This window comes from Oncorhynchus tshawytscha, linkage group LG02, assembly GCF_018296145.1.
Source record: "Oncorhynchus tshawytscha isolate Ot180627B linkage group LG02, Otsh_v2.0, whole genome shotgun sequence".
NCBI lineage: Eukaryota > Metazoa > Chordata > Actinopteri > Salmoniformes > Salmonidae > Oncorhynchus > Oncorhynchus tshawytscha.
In genome coordinates, this window is record NC_056430.1 from 46,922,528 (window position 1) to 46,948,145 (window position 25,618).

General features: G+C 41.0%; 1 protein-coding gene across 1 annotated transcript; it reads left to right on the forward strand.

The window, feature by feature from the left end:
• Positions 1-313: 313 nt before the first annotated feature.
• Positions 314-25,528, forward strand: aqp7 (aquaporin 7). The gene is made up of 6 exons (XM_024373577.2): positions 314-612; positions 4,792-4,918; positions 5,053-5,190; positions 5,450-5,568; positions 22,394-22,611; positions 25,007-25,528. The coding sequence occupies exons 1-6, from the start codon at positions 487-489 to the stop codon at positions 25,191-25,193; spliced, it is 915 nt and encodes a 304-aa protein (XP_024229345.1). The 5' UTR covers positions 314-486; the 3' UTR covers positions 25,194-25,528.
• The last annotated feature ends 90 nt before the right edge of the window (positions 25,529-25,618 follow it).

Genomic DNA, 25,618 nt, shown 5'->3' on the forward strand with positions numbered 1-25,618 from the left:
TCATTGATCTGGTAGCTTAATTGTTGTGTATTTTCATTCCTCTTTTAAATATATATATAATTTTTTTTTTTTTTTTACTCTGCATCGTTGGGATAGGGCTCCTAAGTAAACATGCAGTATTACGGTAAAGTCGACAGCTGTTGTATTCAGCACATTTGAGTTGGAAGATTTTTCTGTGACAAGCCACCCTGTTTTTCTACCCCTCCCCTTAAGCATACACCCCCCCCAGACATAGGTCCATTGTAGGGAGTGTGTGTGACTGTGTGTTTGTGTGTCTGTGTGTAAGGAAAGAGGGTGTGGGAGGGGAGGGGAGAGGCCATAAAATACAAGCCAAAAGGAAGCGAGAGAAAGGGAAGTGGGAAGAGAAAGAGATATAAACAAGGCTGTGTGTCGATTGCGATTTTGAGGGTCGTAGCCCAAACTCTTCCGGATACCTTGACAACCTACAAAGGACTGCAAACTTGAGTGTGACTCTGTGGAAATAAGATGCATGTGATGGAGCAGGGGAGTGTTCAAGAGCATGGAAGAAGTAGAAAACTCTCCAAGATCTGGGTGATAAATGAACGTGTTCGGGTGGGACTCGCAGAAGCCCTCAGCACCTATGTCATGATGGTAAGAGAAAGATAGAGAGAAAAAAAGAGAGAAAGGGTTAGAGGACAACATCAACCTCTCACTTCTTAAGGTCAAGGCCGGACTGGGGAGCAAAATGTATCCATTCTAATTTGGTGTCCCTTTCCACACGTCAGTCCGGCCTCACCCTTACTCCCTTGCTTATTTGCATTTTACATTTGCATGTAATATGTTTTGGTTGTTGCATATTTCCAAAAGTGCAAGAATTATAAATGAATAAATAAAATGTTGTATTTAAAGGTATTTATTATTACTCGTTTATTACTACTCGTATTACTACTAGTGTCTATATTCATTGATAGATTTCCGCTCAATTGTGATTCTGCTTCGAAATATTCATACAAATTGCATGTTGCAATACGCTCCCCATGTAGATGCTTATCATGTGGCATTGGTTGTCACTGTCATGCGCTTGACCCTGTGATAACACGGCTGGCCAGTTGGCCGCATGCACGCTCTCTCTCTCTCTCTCACACACACACACACACACACACACACACACACACACACACACACACACACACACACACACGCTGCCTGTTTGTCACATGCCTGAAAACGAATCCTATTCTTAGAGCTTAGGACACAGACAGAAGACACACACGTGGTAGTAGTGTGATAATGTCTTTACTACTATACAGTAATTGTATAAGGAGCTTTCCCTTTCCTTTGTGACTTACCTACACAAAAAATGGGACGATGCTTGTTGTTAATCTTAAGTGCTTTTACTGATTGGAATGATTAAAAATGACACAATCTATTAAATTTGTCTGAAATCAAATAACAAATTTGACAGATCAATGTGATTTTTTAAATTGATTGAAAGGTTCTAAACTGCTTTCAACACCTCATGCGCTTGCACATTGAATAGCATTGGGGGAAATGTAGCGGAAGCAGCCTATCAGAAGAGTTGGAGGCGTGGCTTGTTTGGGTCGTGGCTTTCAGTTGGTTCTTTTTGCACACCAGTGAGAGTGTCATTCCAGTTAATCTGGTTTTTGTAGTCGTTTTTTCACCAATAGCATCTGTAATCATGCTGGCATAATTATATTTCATATAAAAGAGCCTGATATGATTTCTATGTTACTGTACACAATGCTTGATTATGATATTATGACATGGTACAAATCTGTCGTTCTGCCCCTGAACAGGCAGTTAACCCACTGTTCCTAGGCCGTCATTGAAAATAAGAATTTGTTCTTAACTGACTTGCCTAGTTAAATAAAGGTAAAATAAATATTGTGGCTACTAAATGTGGAAACATTATTTTCAACCAACTTAATATCTTGATTTACAGGGGATTATTTAATTGCTTGTAACCCAATTGTTGAAAATGTTATAGGTAATTCCAAATTAAAAAGTGAACTTGGAACAAGATGAAAAAATGTGATGTTTAGATGAAATATGAATTCATATTAGTTATTTATTAGGTTTATGAGTGTTCAAATAAATAGTTTGCAACTTGAAATATAGGTTTGGTAATAATCCAATTAAACAGTTGACATTGAATCATATATTTGGTTTCAAAAACGAATTTACTAGTAACCAGTTAAAGTATTTTTGGAGGGTTGATCCAAAAGAGTGACCTTGGGGCATGCGTGTGGGTTGGAAGTAGGTCATCACCTTATTAACCTACATACGATACAATATTCATACAATAATCCCATCCCCCTAAAGCCTAAACTGATTATATTCTTATAACTAATTAAGTACATCACTCAAAATGAGTTGACGGGTTTATAGGATAAGACGTGATAATTACCTTAAATGTCTTAAAGAGCAACTGAAGGCAATAAACAAATAGGATAATTTTGGTCATGTTTTGGTCATCCAAAACAGAGATTTGTGAGATAATTAGGGGGGAGTATGTCACGGAATCAAGGGTACTATAACAGTTTTCCTTGGGTTGGGATTATTTCAGTCCTGCCCACACACCCAAAACTGGCAGCACACAAATAATCATAAATTTGGAGCGCAGCTGTACCTGACCCCATCGTAATGCCCATGGTCAATTTGGTTTGACATTCGATATCCCTATGAGGGCTAGTTAGGGAACATCAGTAAATTACACAATGTAGATGGGACAGTCATTTTAAATGTCAATAGCTCCAAATTTCAGTGATTTAAAAACCTCAAACAACTATTATTTGTAGAAATTCAGATACAAATACAGCTCAAAGATGAGCAACATTAAAATATTGTCACATTTACATTGTATAATTTATTGACGGTCCCTAAATAGCTATCCAAAGTCAAACCCACTTTGCCACGGTCGCACACCGGCTGGCTGAAGCTGATTGGCAAAAAATAAGTTAGCTGGCTTGTTAGCTAGTCTAGGCTACGTCCAGACACAAGACCTGGTTAGACCGTTTCAAGTTATTTAGAAGGGGGAGTACTGTAACTGTGTGCTGTTTTTGCAGAGTGAAAGTACAAACGAAGTACGTGAGGATGGAGGTCGGATGTTGGAGAATTATGAATTTTTCAAACACCTGAAAAAGGGTTTTCCAGGAATCTAGAGCCATAATCATTCGGCCTAATTCTATGTAAAAAAAACAAATGTATATTTTTCTCCATAGGTTATCCAAGGATACCTCATTTCCAGCAGCATACCACCCTGCATCCCATTGCTGGCTTGTTCTGAAGCTAAGCAGAGTTGGTCCTGGTCAGTCGATGAATGGGAGACCAGATGCTGCTGGAAGTGGTGTTGAAGGGCCAGTAGGAGGCACCCTTTCCTCTGCTCTAGAAATAATATCCCAATGCCCCAGGGCAGTGATTGGGGACATTGCCCTTTGTAGGGTTCTGTTTTTCGGATGGGACATTAAACGGGTGTCCTGACTCTCTGTGGTCACTAAAGATCCCATAGCATTTATAGTAAGAGTTAACCCTGGTGTCCTGGCTAAATTCCCAATCTGGCCCTCATACAGTCACCTAATCATCCCCAGTTTACAATTGGCTCATTCACCTCCTCTCCACTGTAAAAAAGAATGTACCTGTTCAATTGTCATTTTAATGATGGTGTCATTCTGACTGTTGTAAATTACACATCTAAATATACTGCAATAACATGCCTAAAATGTCACATCCAAATTACAACACAGTACATGGGACCACACGTCAATACAGGCACATATCATGGAATAATGATTAGCACACAGGTGTCATGATAATATCATAAGGTGCCAGATTAAATTTAAACCAATTTTTTTCTGCATACCTCTTCAGCTGTCTGCATCCCCCTAAAATCTGGATAAAAGGTTGAACAGAATGTGATTCTTATTGGGTACATTAAGTAATTGTACACTGTCTGTGTACAATTACTGTGTACAAAGTCTAGCAACTTTGCCCGCAGCATGCCAGCTAAGATACCGTAGTTAGACAAGCTACCCTAAGTTGATTGGTAGCCTGAAATGACTTGGTTGCTAGTTATGAGGTTGGGAGATTGGGACTCTCTCTAGCTGGCTAACTAAAACCAACTCCATAAAATGGCTAGGTGTCTTGTATTATATAAAAATAATATTTTTTTAGTTTAATTTATTAATCAAAAGGAATCAATAGGTGACATAGCTTGATCAAATTCATTTACAAACATACCTCCTGTGACTCCTGCCCATCATCGGCAGCTAAAATCAAATCAAATGCTGTGTCTTTGCTCCATGGTGCACCTTGGAAGGAAACACTTAATAGGGAGAATGGGGGTACTCTTTGCCTGGTTCAGTCAGTGTGCCCCTCCACAAAATACCGCTGACAGATCTATTTTTTTTATAAATAATTATGTTGAAGTTTAATAATTCATTTTACATCAGAAAAATATAAAACTGGACCAATCTGAGGGGGAATGTGCTCTTGTGCCCCCTATGGGCATGACGCCTCTGCAAGAGACACTCACATCAAAGAAGCATTCAAGACCCAAATCTAGTTCTCATTCACATTTCCTAATGAGGGAATTGAAACTTGTGACAAAGCTTGTTGTTTTTACTTTAACAGTAATTATTTGTTTAATTGAGTTAAGTGAATCCAAATGCACCAGAAGGAATACATTACGTAGACCCACAAACCAGCTTGGATGTATTCACAGCTGTAATAAATGATTGTAATCAATTCTCCCACTGCCTCTGTGGACGTCTGTTTTTGACAGGTTGTGTTCATGTTGTGTTTATATTCAAGGTGTTTGGCTTGGGCTCTGTGGCACAGGTCGTGACTGGACGGGGTGCGTTCGGAGAGTACCTTAGTGTCAACCTGGGCTTCGGCCTGGGCGTGGCTATGGGAGTGCATATTGGCGGGAGGGTCTCAGGTACATAACACAACACCACTCATTTTGACATGGGTAAAGGTTGAAATCGTTTTCATGTATGGTGCCTCTTATAACAGCACATTTAAGTGCAAAAGGAAAATTCTTCCCTCTCTCTCTCTTCCTCTACCTCCTAGGGGCCCATATGAACGCAGCAGTATCATTCTCCATGTGTCTCTTTGGTCGTTTGGGTTGGAGGATGCTTCCCGTCTATATCCTCTGTCAGCTGATAGGCTCCTTCTTGGCTGCTGGGACCATATACTCCCTTTACTATGGTAAAGACAGAATGACAACACAGAAGACAATGACCAGTTCACTTTGGGAAATCATACAGCCAGTACAAGGAAGCGCTTGTGTGCATTAAACGTCACTATGAGGGCCGGAAATGTTTGTTTCAATGTTATTGTTTGAGATACATGTACATTTCCCAACCTTAACACTTGAAAACCTACAGATAGTAGTAGTGTGTTGGTTGAATATGGTTATGAGGCGCTGTGCAATGCTGTGAAACTTGCTTTGTCACTGTATTTCCAGACGCCATATACCACTACTGTGGAGGGAATCTGACTGTGTCTGGCCCTAAGGCTACAGCTGGGATCTTTGCTACCTACCCAGCACCCTACCTCTCGCTTCATGCTGGATTCTTAGACCAGGTAAGCATGAAACGGGTCATTCAACCCCATTTTACTCCATAAAGACACCTGTTGAATTGGTTTGTCAAGCCAGTTTACCCTGACCTACATTTTACTGTGGACGTTCATCTCCCACTGACGGAGGACAACTCAAGCTATCTCTCCCTTTTCTCCCTAAGTGTGTGTGTGTGTATGTGTGTTAATTGTGTGTCGTCCAGGTATTAAGCACATAGGGGGGAATTCAGACCCGAGTTTTGTGCACGTAAATGGAACTTCATTTCCTTTTTATGCACTTTTCTCTCAATGCGTAGTCTGACCTTGAACTTGAGCGTGGGGAAACGCATGTGCCAGCCAGCTATACGTTTGGGGTGGAGATCACAGAAATGGAGGTGTGGTAGAGGTGTGTCTACAGATATCTGTATTCTGACCTTGACTTAATTCGCTCAAGATTCCACCACATTTGCGCTTGAGGAAACCATGGATAAGGTCGAGCGAACCTGTTCGTTCCAAGTGGAAACTCATACTTAATTGTTTTTTTCCCAGATATAAATAACCCCTTTTCTTCATGCACTGTAATTTAGAAATTGATAAGAGCAATTGATACGAGCTAGGTAAATGAGCAATCTGTTTGGAGAAGAGGGTTTAAAAAAAAAGAAGATGATTTTTCCCTCGGATCGCTGGAGAATGAAACCAGTCATAGAAGCAAACTAAAAGCATGACAAGAATTTCTGCCCTTTTCCCACTGCGAAGTACAACATGCTGTGACCTTATGCATCATTTTAATTGTATGGCCTTTATAACTTGCAGTTATGAAGCTTGGAGATGCAAGCCAAATGGGTAGGCTACTGCAGCCTGGAGCATGTGATGACGATGCACAATGGTAGTGACAAATTGAACCTTTGGGCACTCGAAAGTTTGAATTATATGCCTCAACCTTCTCTGGTTCCTACTATTTCTATCATGTTATCAAATGTCAGTAATAACCACACATATTTAACTGCCGATTTAATGTTAGTTTCCTTCATTTCATTACATTACATCCCTCAATTGAATTGCATTGTTTTGTTTGCCTTCATATGCTTCCTCTGTAAACGCTGTCACGTCCGTGTGGTTGTTGCTGAGGATCTCTAGTAATAGTTGATCATGTTTAATAATGGTATATATTTTTTAAACATGTAGGCTAATTAAATCCTTATGGAGTGACAGACCAAGTCTTAATAGTTTGAACCTGACGCATGGCGCAATACTTGGCCATGTCATCACACAGTTCTATTACAATTACTTGTTTGGTCTCTCACTTTGGGTAACGTCTCGTTAGGGGCGGAGTATAGGAAGGGGCAGAGTCTATGAAGATCCAATCACACAAGGTCTGTCATAGACTTCCTATACAAGGGGCTATAGTCTGCTCCCATCTTCACTTCTTTCATCTTCCTCACAGATTCTATTAAGATCCTCTACTCTCCTCAGTAATATCCTCTACTCTCTTCTACTCTCCTCTACTCCCCTCAGTAATATCCTCTACTCTCCTCAACGTGGACCTCTACTTTCCTGCTAACCTGTCCACAGGTGGACCGTCAAAGAATCCATCGCCGAGCGTAGGACAGCAGCTTATCATCGAGAGGACTGACATCACAGTGAAAACTACTCTCAGTCTCTGGCTCAGCTAGCGCCACACGGCTAGCTGTAACTAAACAACCTACTTCGCTTTGCTTATTTCTACCTAGGTGGAAAGAGAAAATATCATTTTTGATAGCTAACGAAGAACACACATTCTCTTCAGCTAACAGCGTGCTGGCTTTAGCTAAGTTACTAACCCACGAGGTGAACTCTAGCTAGCCAATGACAGGACTACTAGCTACACAGCTACAGCGTCGACCAGCACACACATAGCCTGGGTGTCTACCCCTACACAGGATGAGACCAGCAAACCTGCTGACCTACACCCATGCCCATGTGGGGCTCTCATACCCACACCCTATATTTCAACTCTCCAGGACTGGAGCATGCCCAGACAAGGCTCGCTATTCCTGAGTCCTGCGTGTATTGCTAGGAGTTGCCGAAGGCTATCCTCAAGCGTCGAGTGCGACAGGCTGCCGCCTCATGCTCATCTTCCTCCCAGCATTTTGGGTGAAGACGCAACTCAACAACCCCTACCCAGTCCTGTATGTACTGAGGTTGACAGGGCTGAGGTTATGGACAATCTCCCCCCGGATATACGGTTTGACGACCTAGCATTAAGGGGAAGATGACTTGATCATAGATGAGGATGAAGACGACATCCTTCGTCTCCTCCGTGATGGAGAAGAAGAGGGGGAGGAGGACTCCCTGGCTCCCAGACCCACACTGGGCAGAGATGTCCCCTCTCCTACCCTGGGGTACGGGCTCGTGGATGTGTATAAACGGGCTGCAGCCAAGCTCAAGATTAGGACACTGAACGTCACCACTCTACTGATGGTATATCAAAAAAAGAACAAGAACGAGCCCAACCCATTGCTCAGGGAAGAGATCTGTGTCGTCTCAGACCTCAACCTCCGTGCCTCCAAGTGTGCTATCCAAGGCTGTGGGCGTGTCATTCGCCTCGCAGTGGTGGGGGATAGAGTCCTGCGGCTGAACCTGTCCAGCCTCACGGGGGAGACGGCAGACTTCCTGGATGCTCCTATTGAGCCAAAGGAACTGTTTGGCCCTATTGACTGGAACTGTACAGAGCAGAAGGAGAAGCTTCCAGCTTCTGCCTGCCCTGCCAACCCGGGTCCCACCCCGGTCCAACCTCCACAGCCATGAGCCAGCGTGCCTCCTCAGCAGGAAGAGGCCAGTACTCCTCCGCCAGGGGCACCAGGCCCAGCAGACTGCTAACCCACAAGTAAGTGTTCAGACTAGAGGCAGACGAAACTGGGTCAGACGTTCCTATGCAGCAGCCGCTTTGAGGTCACACCCCAACGATTCCCCTGAGGGGGAGACCGTCCTAGGGGTCCTTCCACAGTGGCAAAGGGGAGCAGAGCACAGCTCATATGGTGTCCGGCCCTTCCCCCTCTCGGGCTAAAGACCTTTCACCCGACGTAAATTGCAAGAGGAGCATGTCTATTTTGTCAGAACACTTTCCCCCGTGCTACAACACATTGTTTTGTGTCTAAACACAGGGAGGATGGAGACAGCCCACTTTCCCCCCCAAGTGCCCTTCATACTGTAGCTCTCCACTCGACAACCTTGTTTGATGTGTCAGAGCCTGGAAAACAAGGTTTCAGTTGCCATGAACACTGCTGCGTAATACCATGCAGTAATATCTAACAAGTCATCTAACAATTTCACAACAACTACCTTTTACACACAAGTGTAAAGGAATGAATAAGAATATGTACCGTACATATAAATATATGGATGGGTGAGGGCCGAACGGCATAAGCAAGATGCAGTAGATGGTATAGAGTACAGTATATACATATGAGATGAGTAATGTAGGGTATGTAAACATTATATAAAGTGACATTGCGGAACACACACCCTTTTTCAGAGCACTCGCTCTGATTTATACACATCCAACATATGAGTCCATCCCACATGCAAATGAAGTTACATCCCCATTCGTGCATCCTGCTTGTTCAGCCCAATAACGCTCATATCTGCTTTCTGTCAGACTATAATGATGACAAGACCCTTGCTTTGTCCCTGCACTCAGCTTAATGCGTTCTTCTGTAAGTGTGTTATCTAGAGTCAGCAGACTATGTGTCTCCTCTGTTTTTTAGCGTGTCCAGCTATACTAAAAATACTATACATTCCTCTATGCTATAGGCTTGCTTTGTCCCTGCACTTAGCTCAATGCGTGTCTTTATCTCGGATCAGCAGACTATGTGTCTCCCCTGTCATTCCTTCAGCATCTCCATGTCCTAAGAATATGTGAGTTATGTCTATAATCCATCAGTTGGTCATTTGGTTGACCCCCTCCTTTGTATATCCCTCTGATCTTTGTATGTCCAGCTATCCTAGGCGCCTATGTGTCGCCTTCTCTTCATGTGGTTGTCTAAGATCAGCAGACTATACATCTATGGCCTCTCTGTTCTCCTCTCCTATACAATAGACAATGCATTTTACCAGAATGGCAAATGCACTCTTTATGTGTACCTCTCTCTTGTGTTACAGTATTTATGTTCCTCCATATATGTACATAATTTCTCCCATATAACCCCCCTCTGGTGCTTATTAAGCACCAAAAACTAAAATGACATATATGGAGCATAATACCAACAGTTGATTAACAAAAATAAAGCTTACTAATCACCTACACCAAACATCTCCAAACAATAACATAGATAGGAGTATTAGATCCAATTAAAAACATTTACAGAAAACCTAACTAGACCAAACATCTCTAGTATTTCATAAGAGTAAAAGATCTAGTTCAAAACATTTAAAGAAAACCTAACTAGACCAAACATCTCCAAATTATTAATACCAAATAGGAGTAAAAGATCTAATTAGAAACATTTAAAGAAAACCTAACTAGACCAAACATCTCTAGTATTTCATAAGAGTAAAAGATCTAATTAGAAACATTTAAAGAAAACCTAACTAGACCAAACATCTCCAATTTATTAATACTAAATAGGAGTAAAAGATCTAATTCGGTATAGAAACAATAAAAATAATATATAACATTTTGTTGAAGCATGAGCATGTAAGTACAAAGCCTTGCCTGAGGTTATCTCAGTTATATGAAAAAGAAAAATATATAATAAAGCAATGAGTATAATAATAAATTGAACATGAGAAAACACGAGGCCTCCATGCAGTTACAAAATAAAATTGACACAACATCATTCTAAATTTAAGCTTTCAACATGATCCTCCCTCTCAGACACCTCTCCAACAAATGTGATACCAGCGATACCAACCTCTGTTAGAAGATTAAGGACATGGTCCGTAGACACTTGTAACCGGGATATCCCACTGTTACCTACATGTTTTTTAAAATTAACCTAGTATTTAGAAGGCAAAACTAACTTTTAATTTAAAAAAAACAAACAGATATATTCATTGATATACCTATCAAAAACATTCAACAAAACATGCAAAAACACAAGGCCGTGAGCAAAAGTAAATATATTAAAACCTTACATAGCACCTGTTGTACTAACTATGGAAATGACCCTTTTTGTGGATATGTATCAGTAGACTTTCTTATGAATTTGGAATGACAGCATATACAGGTAAAGCATCCTTACGAAAACCATGGCAAGCGTAACCACCTCCAGGGACCACTCCATACAGGCAGTTTGGATTACCTAAGGGGCAGTCAAGGGGTCCACCAACCGCATTGCATAACTGTCCATTTTCATCAGTATAGTGGCCTGGGCTACCCGGCACAGGATTAACTATCACCGGAGGGTCAGCTCTATTTACAAACATCTGTTTAACCGTTGTCTGGATCACAAGTGATTTCACCCAGGGTAAAACACAACAAAATACAATACCCAGAGCCAATAACCCCCCACCCAGCATAATGGCCATCCTAGCAAACATAGCTCCTCATTTTCCCAATGCTAAGTCCAACCAATCCCAAACATGAGAGTCAACCCCAGCATTTGCCTTAACCTCTGCTCGTAAACCTTTAAGTTTAGCCATAGCGATTGCAAAGGATCCATTAGGCGCAGTGTTATTGGGAATAAAGGTGCAACAATCATCCCCGAACATAACACAAACTCCACCTTTCTCTGTCAAAAGCCAATTGAGAGCCTGTCTATTTTGCCAAGACATTTTACTGGTAGCCTGTACCTGTTCCCCCAACGCCGTTAGAGCCGAGTCAGTATAGTTAATGAATCTCTGTTGGTTATAGTATATGTAATTAATCCACTCTAAATTCTTATTTGGTGTTATCCACAAAGATATAGATTCAAATCCAGATTTAACTTCATCTCTTGCCTTGAACTCCCGAGGTACCCCTCTATGCTGTCCAATTGCATCAAGGTATACCTCAGGGTCTTTCTCATACGCCCTCTTAACTCCAGAGTTAACATAGTCACCATGGGGTGACTTAATAATGGTAACCTGTTGAATTGCTCTAACTAAGGCACAAAGACCAGTCCATCCATCTGGCAGTACATTCAACAGTTTGTTTTTTCCACACATCCAGAAACTATCCGCAATACCTCTGTCCTGATTGTTTAGCATAATAAGAGATGGCACAACCTGAGTTATTGTCCTACACACCCCTTTTCTATGCATTATCAACCCTTTAACTTTATTTCTACGAACCCCTGCAGTCTCTAGTACCCAAATAGTATCACATTCTACAGTGGTGTTTCCTACATCAATTCCTTCGGTGTTATGGCTGTAAAAACATTCATATTTTCCTTTAACCACAGTACTTCTGTCTAATTGAGGTCCATTTAATTCAGTTCTAATGTCATAGGCAGCACAATCCTTGTCTCCCAACCCAGTCTCATTTAATATGGTTCTGCCTCTAGTGCTCCCTCGAGCAATCCTACATTCTATGTCACACAAGGGAATGTAGTATTTTCTCTGAATATTGAACATTTTACATTTAACACATTCTTCAAATGATGCAGGTTCAGGTACTATCAAAAGATCAGACAAAGGTGATTTTCTACACAAAATACAATTGTCCATCCTATGTTTATTTCTGCTGTATACTTAACCCATTCGTACCACTCATTCTTCACTACTTCTTCTTGTGTGGTGTCCTTGAGTTGTTCAGATTCTGAGATAGATGTCGTTTTTACAATGTTCTTGTCTGGAGGTATATCATTAGAGTTTGTCAAAAAGTTCCAAATCTCATTAAAGAATCCCTTTGGTTCTGATGTGTCAGGTGTCTTTGTGGTTACCGTGGTCTGCTTGGTAAGAGCAGTTGATGTCATCTTAGTGGTAGTTGCTGTGGTCGTCACAGCAACCACCACCGTTGTTGTCATTGCTTTGGTTGTCACCAGCTGTTTTTGTTCAGGTGCTGGCGTAGGACCCAATTTAACATATTTGTAACTGTTTCCTTCACTTAGTCCTGTTCTTGCTATTTCAATTACAAATTCTTCACCTTCTGCTGGTGTTATCTCGTTCATGATAAACTCCCAGCCTTCCTCATATTTGATTAATGTCAGGTCACATCCTTTTGGGTCCCAAACAACTTCTCCCTTTGTTATATGATGCGTCTATCCACAGAGTGGCTCCTCCGGTAGAGGTTTCTTCTTCCATACAGAAACTGTCCTTTGTTCCTCTGGTTCTGTTAGAATTTGTGGCGGAACATGAAACTTAAACCTGTCAAAAGATCCTGTCTTTTCACCTCGTTTGACAGGTTCCTCTCTTCTCTTCCTGTTTTTATCATTTATCTTGATCGTGAGTGCATGCATCATCTTCGTATTGTCCTTGGTTGTTCTTACTCTATCATTGTCACTGTTCTTTTGTGGTCCTAATTTCAATGGTTCATTATGGAGACCAGGTAAGAGCTGAAAAGTCAATTGTGGGGAAATCCCCATTTCTTTCATCTTGCAGGATTTCTGTTCTTCCTTGCACGATTTCTCCTTCTGTTCTTGGTAAGGCTTCTCCTCCACTTTCTTCGCCTGTTGTTCTCGGTGAGGTTTCTCCTCCACTTTCTTCACCTGTTGTTCTCGGTGAGGTTTCTCCTCCACTTTCTTCGCCTGTTGTTCCCTCCTCAGGCCGAACTGGTCTTCCATCTGGGAAGGCATCCATTTCAGGGAAGAGATGTTCCCATTCTTTAGGCGATACCTCGGGGGCCCACTGTAGAGGGCTCCTGTCAAAGAGATCTGCCCCAACAGGTATATCATCAGGAGTAGCAGACATGTTACTCCCCCCCACTTCTGGGCTTTCTGGCCGTACTGGAGGAAACTTTGGTTGTTTGTCTCTTTTCTTTTCAGGCTCTTTTCCCCTGGTGCTTCTTCTGAGTGCGTTAGTTGATGCACTCGTTGTATCTGGTCTGCCATTTTCTTGATTCCTCCCTGGCGCTTTGATCGTTTCCGCTGCTCCTGCTCCCTCCGGGGTCCCGCCTGGTGAATCAGCATCCTCTGTGTCCTCATCTCTGTATGATTAGGTCCTTCTCTCCGTCGGGACTCGGGTGCAGTGGTTTAGATGATACCACGTCTTGCTTCCTTTCACTTGGACGGCCGTGTTTGTGGCTGTTGCCACCTCGTAGGGTCCTTCTCTCCTCGGCTGATCCCACTTCCTTCGGAACACTCGAACGTAGACTAGATCTCCTGGTATCACTGGGAGAGGTCCTTCTGATCCCCTTGGATCATCAGATGTGGAACCTCTCGTCCTGGTTCAGGTTTCTGCCTTCTTTCTGTGGGGCATTCAGACTTAGAGACTTATGGCCTCTGTTCTATGATTACACCATACATTCTCTTACTTCCATCACTCATCACACAAACTGACATTCCAGCTGAAGCTGGCGAACCCTTCTCCATCTGGTTTCCTAAACATAAGACTTGGAAAACAAAGGACAAAACATAACAGTATTGACAATGTTATGTGTTATGCATGACTGTATTCATGAATACTGAAATCTGAGACCATGACAATTCCCACTCTCTCTTCACCTGACTCTATGCTTCCAGGATACTTTTCTGCTGGACTCCACAAAAATGTTAGCCCTAATTAGCTTCCTCGTGCTTTTATCCAGTCTTCCCCTTTCGGCCGCAGGTTCTGAGAGGTGTTCCCAAATCATGTCATTTTTTACTTAGTTCCCCATCTGCTCTATTTCAACTGATAAGCATGTGCATAACCTTAATCAACATTATTTCTTCTTGAAGTAATTCAACACTGAATGGGCTTTCACATCGAGCCTTCAACATGTTGTTTAGAGTACAACTACCCTAACATCTATCCTTTTTCACATTATACATTAACAAATAAAACAAGTAACCCCTAACTCAACCCAGTGTGACTACAGTGGAATCTAGTCTCTCTCCCTCTCTCTTTTGTTTCACTTCCTCTGTCATGGTGTTTTCAAGCTCACCCATTATTCAGCTGGACCTTACTTCTTGTGAAACTTATGCACCCACCAAAGAGAGACATGATGATCTTTACCACTGCATGTGCTGTAAGAAGTATATCCCCAGCCCGGTGTATCTTGATGTACACTCAGTCTCCAGAATTCAGCCCATGCCCTTCCATCTGGCCTCTTATGTGCTGTTTTTTCCTGGGGATATACACACTAACACATGGGTTATTTCCTGACAACAGACTTTCTTCTTATAGCAGGATCACTAAATCTTAATTTTTAAATAACAGCCCTATGTAAACATTCTGTCTCAAATACCTGGCCTCTTGCCACAAAAATATTCATAATGATAGCCAAATTATGGTCCCTACAGCAACTGATGTAAGAATAACATGTAATCAGTCAAGTGTCTTCCAGTTGGAAGAATATCCAATCCTAACAAAACTAAGTCCTAAGCTTCTTAAACTTTTGCTCTAGTGTTCAAAATGCCACTACTATACTTTTTTATTCAATTACTTATGTCATTCCAATGTATCACTCCAATTACAATGATATTGTAAAATAAAAGAAACAAAAACCTTTAATCTAATATTCTGCAAGTTCTGTCAATCAACCTTTGTCAGGATTAGTTTCCAGAGCTTCCCTAGGCCTAGTAAATTTAAACAGTCCTATATTCAAAACATAACTAAATGTTGTTTATAAATTGTCCAATCCAATATTCAGGATAACAGTCCTTAGTGTTTACTTTAACTCAAATTTGACCTACTCAATTCAATACATCATCCCTTTAATAATTAACATTATGCTAAAAACTTTTAGTACCAGTAATATCTATTTTACCATGCGCCCTTTTGCCTCTGTGTTTCTGTCATGAGTGGCCTGGTAATAAAAGGTCATTACCCCAATCCCCTTTAGTCTTTCTTCTCCCAGACACATATCATTCCAGATACAGTTCACAGGTCATCAGACACAGTTACCCCTCACTATTCAGCCAGTAGGGTGGGTTTGAGTTTCACACACACTTGTTGTGGGGATAATCTCTCCCAAGCATTAATGCATTCTGACTTCACATTTCCATGATAACTCCCTTATTCTACTGGCGATCTCTCAGATGAGTTACAGATTATGTAGTTATCAACATAACCCTTGCAGAAACCCCCACTCCAGTAAACTATTTGGAGTAACTGTTATCCCTTGTTTACATATATTTCCATTTTATATTTTATATGTAGAATGAACAAAGCACATTTTGTATTTACCCAAAGACCATAACCCCAGGGAACTGATATTGTCTCCTATAACCCCATGTTAAATAAAAAATAAACCTATTTGAATAACTAGTCAATTCAAGATTACAACTCTTCATCTTTTTCCCAAGGAAATAATAGAATTTCAAAGTGATGGTACACTTTGAATAGAGACTGGTGTTTCTCAATCATTTTATAATTAAATCCCACCTGTTCCAACAATTTCTAGTGAAGTTGATCAGTCTTCACGGGAAATTCTTAGGGTTCAGGGCATTTGACACCATTAAAATGTTTCCACTCTCTTTTCTTTAGAAACAACTTAAATACATTTTCAAAAACATTTCCATCCCTCTGCATACCCAATCCGAAACTGAACCGAAAAAACCCTTCCAAAGGAAATCCACTATCGCATATAGGCCAAGAATACACATGAGCCGGCCTCACTTATCCGGAACTCCAGTTATAGCCTTAACCTGATACTAAGACTTTTAAAGTGACCGAATATCTCTAACTGCTTTCCTCAGTACCACAGTCTCCAATGACATTTTGACCAGAGAAAATGTAACCCCTTTTTTCTGGAAAAGAAATGTACATTTCGTTAACATTCACAATGTTACCTTTTAAATCAGCAAGCTAATAGTATTACATATACTAAAATCCCCTTACTTTTCCTGAGCATGCAATAAAAGCTTCAGCCATGCACAGAACGCACAGTTTCCTCCTGGTCGGTTATCGGTATCTTACCCTTAGAAATTGAAAACACCCATATATTACAATTTGCCTTTCTTCCTACTAATTCTGCCGCGTTTGTGATTTCTCATATACGTCCATTCTCCGTCTTTTGACGCTAACAACAACTTCTCCACGCATTTTATCACCACTGAAACCGCCGTTTCAATGCAAAACGACTCCAAGTGGGGCTATTTGTAAATTACATCGGTACCTTACTAGAAGTTAGGTCAAACGTGATCTAGTACGTATTTCATCACATATACACTGTTCTCTCTATGAACCACTTATTGATCAATCAGAGACTATACACCGCTTGGTGAAAATTCCATTCGTACTAACCTTAAAACGATTAGTTGTTGCTCTTTTGAAAAGGGTACAAACTCCTGTACAGCGGCATTCTCCGCCACCGCACCAAGCTCCAGTGTCATCCCACACTCACTTTCCCCCACACTTGTTAGCCCTGATCTACACTTCTTACGCTTAGATATTTTCTATAGCTTTGCAAACCATTCGCACGTCTGCGAGGGCAAGCAGAATCATATCTGTCCCCCATCGTAATGTTTTTTCTGATGATAGAATGCTGACATCAGAACGCTGGTAAATTGAGCTTCTTATTCTGGTTTTATGTGATTGTTCCAATTCCTACCTGAATCGTTTATTTTATTTATCCTGTTTACCGGGTAATGTTGCCCTACATTATCCAGTTTGTTCTTTCATATTCAAGCCGAATTGGTAGAATTAACGTGCGCTTCTTTCAGTGACTCTATGGCTTTATTAAATTTCGCTATCTCTATATTCCAGGGAGAAACAGTCCGTTTGTTTCCATGCCACTATTTATTTTTCCTAAACACTCCCATCGCATTATACACTTTATTTACTATCTTCCAAGGTAGAGCTACCCTACTTTCCCAGATAATAATTCATTAGTCACATCACTTAATACCTCCTATTAAAACCTACTCAATAATGTCTACAACTGTATTACTGAATATTACAGAAGCCTTAATGTCTTATTCTAGTATAGCACCTCAAATATCACTGTGTTTTTATCTTTGCTTATACTATTACTTTAACTTTATTCAGTGTATTAAATCCCATTTCATATAATTTTCCTTCTAATTCAGCTTATTTATAATGTCTGCACTTTCTTATCTCTTTATTTATCCGCTTGCTATATTCTCTCTTAGCCTATTTTACTGTTTAATTCCTGAGGCTGTTTTTAAATTGCAGCTTCCTATTTCGTTTACGGGGCTCGTGATATTTTTAATATGTGTTCTAGACTTCTATTTTCATGCAGTTTTCTCACTTTATTCTAGACCGCCTAGATTTATTTTAACCAGTATATTTTAGTTTATCTGTATATTTTTAAGTTATTTCTTCCTACTTCGCATCCGTTATATACTATCCATGCCTTGTTTAATACCTCTTTTTAACACCTATTGTAATTTTTACAATGGTCTTTTAACTCATTATCCAGTCATGTTTTATCCTTATGTATAACTTATCTTGCCCAATATTTATCGATTTCGTTCCTCTTCCCAGTGAGAGTTAAATGCGCTCTCTTTCTCAAATTACACTCAGTTAACTGTCAGAGAGGCCTGCGTATTCCCAGTTGGTCACAGACACACAGCCTGTTCTTCCTCTTCTTTCTAATCTGCTCATTCATCACAAAGAATTGCCATTCATTCGTTTATTTTCATTCATTCATTCAATCCTTTTGTTTTTACCTAAAAACAAAACAGTCTTTCTCTTCTGAGCTTAATACACTTCCTCAACATAAGCCTAGACTGATAGGATTTCTATGATATGACGAGCATTCTTCTCATTCATTCGTTTATTTTCATTCAATCCTTTTGTTTTTACCAAAATGCAAAACAGTCTTTCTCTTCTGAGCTTAATACACTTCCTCAACATAAGCCTAGACTGATAGGACTTCTATGATATGACTACTGTCTAATCAGATCAGCTTGTCTTCATATCCTATTCATCCACCCCGTATTGATCTTTATTCTACGTTAGAGCAATATCGTGGCGTGACCTACTGACTTTACAAACCCCCGTTTAGCTAGGCGGAGCGTTTCTTATTGATAGGATTTCTTTTTGCAGTTGAACGCCGCACAATCAGGCCAGCGTTCTTCCTGTTTTCTACATATTCACCCGTTCAGTCCTCCTTTTCAGAGCGGTAGCCATGAGTATTTATTTACTATATACTCATCCGTTCAGTCCTCTTCTTTGAAGCGGTAGCCATGAATATTTATCTAACTACTTATTTACGTTCTAACCATATAAGCAGGCAGCTGTAGCCCTGTGCCCGATTCCAGCCACTCAGCCAGAGAGCGCAAAACAATCGCACCAGTCAGCCCACAAGAAAGTCCCCTGCATGAATGGCTCAACGAGGGGGGCAGTCCGAATCACGCACCCGACACCAGCGAAGTTCACAGCCCCCGCTTACCTACTCACTAGACATGCATGCACATTCGTATTTGCTATACATTTCCCAAGCTTACACACACATGCAAATTCATTGAATTTCAAAAAGTTATTTCGTTTCTATAGTTTTTAGGAAATTTGAGAGAGAGACTTACTTGACGTCCCTCCTGCTGAGACAGGATCTCTGAAGCAATCTACGCAACTATTTCAACTATTGTAAGTACTTGCTTACCTTGTTATAGTTGGGCGGCCACCCTTGTTTGCCAGATTGTCCAAAGAACCCGCCGTCAGCCAAGAACGCCTCCGCCCCTGTCACTCCTGGCAAAAGCTCGCCAAGTTATGACGTGGAAAATCGGTTCAAATATGACGCTTACAAGAACTTTGTGAAATCAATAGGCTTTTAATAAAAAAGTAACGCAAGCCGGAGTGGTCCGCGGAACACACACCCTTTTTCAGAGCACTCGCTCTGATTTATACACATCCAACATATGAGTCCATCCCACATGCAAATGAAGTTACATCCCCATTCGTGCATCCTGCTTGTTAAGCCCAATAACGCTCATATCTGCTTTCTGTCAGATGACAAGACCCTTGCTTTGTCCCTGCACTCAGCTTAATGCGTTCTTCTGTAAGTGTGTTATCTAGGGTCAGCAGACTATGTGTCTCCTCTGTTTTTTAGTGTGTCCAGCTATACTAAAAATACTATACATTCCTCTATGCTATAGGCTTGCTTTGTCCCTGCACTTAGCTCAATGTGTGTCTTTATCTCGGATCAGCAGACTATGTGTCTCCCCTGTCATTCCTTCAGCATCTCCATGTCCTAAGAATATGTGAGTTATGTCTATAATCCATCAGTTGGTCATTTGGCTGACCCCCTCCTTTGTATATCCCTCTGACCTTTGTATGTCCAGCTATCCTAGGCGCCTATGTGTCGCCTTCTCTTCATGTGGTTGTCTAAGATCAGCAGACTATACATCTATGGCCTCTCTGTTCTCCTCTCCTATACAATAGACAATGCATTTTACCAGAATGGCAAGTGCACTCTATATGTGTATCTCTCTCTTGTGTTACAGTATTTATGTTCCTCCATATATGTACATAATTTCTCCCATATGTGCTGCTTCAAGTGTGAAGGATATCTCTAGCTTTTGTTCACCTGATATAGAATACCTAATGGTAAGCTGCAAACCCTGTCATCTAGCAGGAGAGTTCTCATCCTTAATTATCACGGCTGTCTACATCCCGCCCCAAGCAAACACCACTCTGGCATTCAACAAACTGTATGGGGCCATAAACAAACAAGAGACCGCTCACCCAGAGGCAGCGTTTTTGGTGGGGGGAAATTTTAATTCGTGGAGACATAAAACCGTCCTACCTCACTTCTGCCAACAAAACTCTAGACCACTTTTATTTTACCCACAGAAATGCATACAAGGCCCTCCCTTGTACCACCCTCGACAAATCTGACCATGACTCAATTCTCCTGCTTCCTGTTTACAAGCAAAAGCTCAAACAGGAAGAACCAGTGATGCGCTCAATACGGAAGTGGTCAGATGAAGCAGACGCGAGGTTACAAGACTGTTTTGCTAGTACAGACTGGGAAAACTATGGATTCCAGGCAATATCCACACTGGGCTAAAGGCTAGAGCTATCGCTTACAAGGAACAGGACACGTTCATGGAAGCAATCAAGAAATCCCGCTACGAACCCCGACAAGACATCAAAGATGTAAAAGGACAATATAGGAAAAGGGTGGAATCCTATTATACTAGCACCGTCTCTCATCGTATGTAGCAGGGCTTGCAGACGATAAAGGATTACAAAAATAAACCAAGCAATGAGTTGTCCAGCGATGCAGAACTCCCAGACAAGCTAAATGCCTTTTATGCTCGCTTCGAGGAATATAACATTGTGCTTTGCGTGAAAGCTCCTGTTTTTCCCAGATGGCTATGTGATCCCGCTCTCCGTGGCCGATGTGAGCAAAATGTGGATTGATCGTGGACTGTAGGAGAAAGAGGGGAGAGCACATCCACATCGACGGGGCTGTTGTGGAGCGGGTGGAGAGCTTCAAGTTCCTTGGCGTCCACATCACTAAGGACCTAACATGATCCACACACCCGCAAAGTCGTGAAGAGGGCACGGCAGGCAGCATCTCATCCCCCTCAGGAGGCTTAAAAGATTTGGTATTGGCCCTCGGATCCTCAAAAGGTTCTACAGCTGCACCATTGAGTGCATCTTGACTGGCTACATCACCGCTTGGTATGGCAAATGCACCGCCCGTTACTACAAAGTGCATGTGACAAACATTTTGATTTGTTTTGAGAACACAACATCAGTAAGATAACAATAGCATACAAGGAGTGTTACTATGACTTTGGCAGTGCATGGCTGGATGAACTAAGTCCGGCAGGAACATTTTAAAGGCCTGCCATTTTCAAGCAAATTTTCTGCAATTCTACACATTTTGCCATGAGGCAGAAAGAAAACTTTTCAGTTATAAAGTTTAAATTACAATGCATTTCATGTAAAAAAAAATTTAAAATTTAAAAAAAAATAAATAATAATGTTTGACCTATGTTTCCCAGAGTTAAGAACATAAATTGTATTTTGAATAATATTACATTGTATTGTATTCCACCATCTAACTTGTTCCACTGATCCTTTGGACAAAATGTGTTTAATCTGTTGTTTTTAGTAATATTCATTTGAAAAATTAACTATGTTTAAAAACAGTTGTTATTTTTATTTTAAGATCTGGTCACGGACCCCCTGCAGTAGCCTACCTCGTCCGCGTACCCCACTTTGAGAACCCTGCATTAGGTAACCTTAAGTTCCATGGTCAGTGCGGGCAATGAGCCAGGGTATACTATTGTACACTATTCTCCCTATTACAATTATATGTTCACTATTAATCAAAACCGTTCTGTTCTGCTCTCCAAATTTTTCTATGAAGTAGCCTAGGGTTCATGAAAACTCCCCTAAACATACATACTGTGAAATATCAGTGTTTTGAAATCTACACATGGGTTCTGAACAGAGATAAATATGCATGTTTTGATGGCTATCTTTCATTGATATCCATTCTGAAAGCATTTTTCATAGGCTGCATTGTAATGTTGTGCCGATTATATTCAAATTAAAGGTACACATTATTTAGATGGATTGCTTAAGATGAACAGAAAAACATATTGAAGAAAAACTCTGATCAAATTGGCCAACCCAGTAGGTGTGTTTTTTGTTGGATCGAATCAAATGTATTCAGTGTGTGCAAGAGAGCCACTCCCGCAAACCATGTTATGCTCATGATTATGGTAAGTCTGAATACCAACTACTGAGAATTGCTTAAATCAGAATGCTTAAAAAAGGCATACATTTCCTAAGTCTGATTTGGTCCCATAGTGTCAATCATGGTTGTTTTACTCTCACAGTCAGTAGACATATTAACCTAATGCCCGCTTTCTCGCTGTGTGTGTTCCAGGTGATCGGCACGGCCATGTTGTTGCTGTGCCTGATGGCCCTGTCTGACCAAAGAAACCAGCCTGCTCCATCGGGGGGTGAGCCCATCACTGTGGGCCTGTTGGTACTGCTCATAGGAGTCTCTCTGGGGAGCAACAGTGGATACGCTATCAACCCTAGCCGCGACCTGGGACCTCGAATCTTCACCGCTATAGCAGGCTGGGGGCCAGAGGTGTTCCGGTAAGACTGGAGGGGAGTAAGACTTTCGGTGGTCAATTCAGTTCTCAGTTTTGGTTCAGTGAATGAGTTATTTGATATTCAATTTGTGAATTCAAAAGTGAATTGGCCATTTTCAGAACTGAGTGGATTGAAAAGTGAATTGACCCCAACCTTGCCTGCTAGTCTTGCAAGGGCTTTTTATCTTACACTAAGGGCTTTTTATCTTACACTGCCTTCAGAAAGTATTCACACCTAAATAAGTTCAGGAGTAAAGATGTGCTTAACAAGTCACAAACATGAATACGTTGCATGGACTCACTCTGTGTGCAATAATAGTGTTTAACATTATTTTTGAATGACTACCTTGTGTCTTTAGCCCACACATACAATTTTCTGTAAGGTCCCTCAGTCGAGCAGTGAATTTCTAACACATATTCAACCACAAAGACAAAGCAGGTTTTCCAATGCCCCGCAAAGAAGGGCACCTATTGGTAGATGCATAGAAAAAAGCACACATTGAATATCCCTTTGAGCATGGTGGAGTTATTAATTACAGCATCCAAAGTGTATCAATACACCCAGTCACTAAAAAGATACAGGTGTCCTTCCTAACTCAGTTGCCGGAGAGGAAGGTCACCGCTCAGGGGTTTCACCATGAGGCCAATGGTGACTTTAAACTGTTACAGAGTTTAATGGCCGTGATAAGAGGAGACTGCAGATGGAACAACAACATTGTAGTTATACCACAATACTAACCTGATTGACAGCATGAGAAGGAAGCCTCTACAGAATAAAATATTCCAAAACTAGCATCCTGTTTGCATAAAGGCACTAAAGTAATACTGCAAAAACAATTGACGAAAGGGCAAAAAAATATATAATTCTATAGTGATACTAATTCATTAATTGGCAAAGCAATTCACATTTTGGCCTGAATACAAAGCATTATGTTTGGTTCAAATCCAATACAACACATTACTGAGTACCATATTTTCAAGCATAGTGGTGGTGGCATCATGTTATGGGTATGCTTGTAATCGTTAAAGACTGGGAGGTTTTACAGGATACAAAAGAAACGGAATTGAGCCACTGTAAGCACAGGAAAAATCCTAGAGGAAAACCTGGTTCAGTCTGCTCTCCATCTGACACTAGGAGATGAATTCACATATCAACAAGACAATAACCTAAAACACAAGGCCAAATCTACACTGGAGTTGCTTACCAAGACGACGGTGAATGTTCCTGAGGGGCAGAGTTACAGTTTTGACTTAAATCTACTTGAAAATCTATGGCAAGACCTGAAAATTATTCTCTAGCAATGAACAACAACCAAATTGACAAAGCTTGAAGAAGTTTGAAAATAATTATAGGCTAATATTGTACAATCCAGGTGTACAAAGCTCTTAAAGACTTACACAGAAAGACTCACAGCCAAAGGTGATTGTAACATTTATAGGTTGAATGCTATCTAATCAATATATGTTTTATTTATCATAAAACATTTAACAAATATTATAATTCTCTGTAGACATTTGGCCAAAAAAAAAGACAATTAAATCAATTTTAATATCACTTTGTAAACACAAAATGTGAAAAAAGCAGGGGTGTGAGAATACTTTCTTAAAGTACTGTATATCAACAAACTGGCAGGACTAAGATTGCCTTGGTGTTTTGGATTAGCAACATTCACACGTTTTGCATTCAGTTTAGCCAGGTGTTGATTGTGGTGTTGGTAGAATGTTCAGTGGTTCAGGAGTCAATTACAGGGCAGTAGAGGTATTTTGGAGTGGACAGTCTGGTTTCCCATGCCAATCTGCATTATTTCCTCTGTCCTAGCCAGTCACTTCTTTTTGATGTTTCTTTGTACTGTTCTGTCCTCTTGTTCCGAAAATAACAGGAAAAGAGCTGTGCCCGTTTGTTGTGGCATCTGATTTGATCTCACCCTCTTATGGCATCTAATTGGATCTCACTGGCCAGTTACGTTCCAATTTTGGTAGCAACAAAAAATAAGTCCCTCTCATGATATGGTTCAAATGATTTTGGGATTGTTCAACATTGCAACTGACGTGACGCATTTTGGGTAAAAAGTGACTGACTGATCTACAAATAAAAATGTTTTATTTATGATAATCTGTAGATCAGTCAGTCTACGGTCACCTTCAATGTCAGCTGAAATGTCAAACAAGCCTACTGTGATAATCAGGAAAACTTGTCAATCAGGAATTCTGATAGGCCTGTTACAGGAGTGCCTGCTTGAAATGACAATAGATTGAATTCTGATCAAGGGCTGCCAAATAATACAGCATACAATTAAATAGGACAAAACTCCCCAAAGCTATTTTTGTTTGTTTTTGACTGACTTTGACCACTGTAACCAATCTCCACACTGTTGTCTCTCTCTCTGTCTGTTGTGCAGGGCAGGTAACGGCTGGTGGTGGGTACCTGTACTTGCCCCCATGGTGGGAGGAGTCACAGGGGCTTCCATCTACAAGGTCTTTGTGGAATTGCACCACCCCTCCCCCTGTGAACACAGGAGGGAGATAGAGGATGAGGCTGCGCCTCTGGATATGCAGAAAAACCTCAGCCCAGAGGTGTGTGTGTGAGGCACCCCAGCTATGTGTGCGCACACTTGCTACACCCAAAGTAACTGGAGGAGGATCCAATGGAACAGAAACATCGGCAAACAATTGGGGATGTTGTTCTGAGAGGACACTGACTGGACTGGTTACATTCTCGACGGTCCAAGTCCAAGTGACAGAATGAATTGTGAAAGTGAAACAACTGTGAAACAGAGCATGAATTCAGTTTGGCTCCCAGGCTAAGGATGAATGAGACCACCTCTAACAGAAGTCAAAGCTGCATATAGAAGTTGCCTGTAGGTACAAGTCTAGGATCAGCTTACCCCTCAACTAATAGAACTATGGAGCCTTGAAACTGATGACAAAATGCAAGAGACTATGTCAAGAATGTAATTGGTGCTCATTACTCGTTTCAAAGCACAATGCAGCACATCTGAGGACACTGGAGG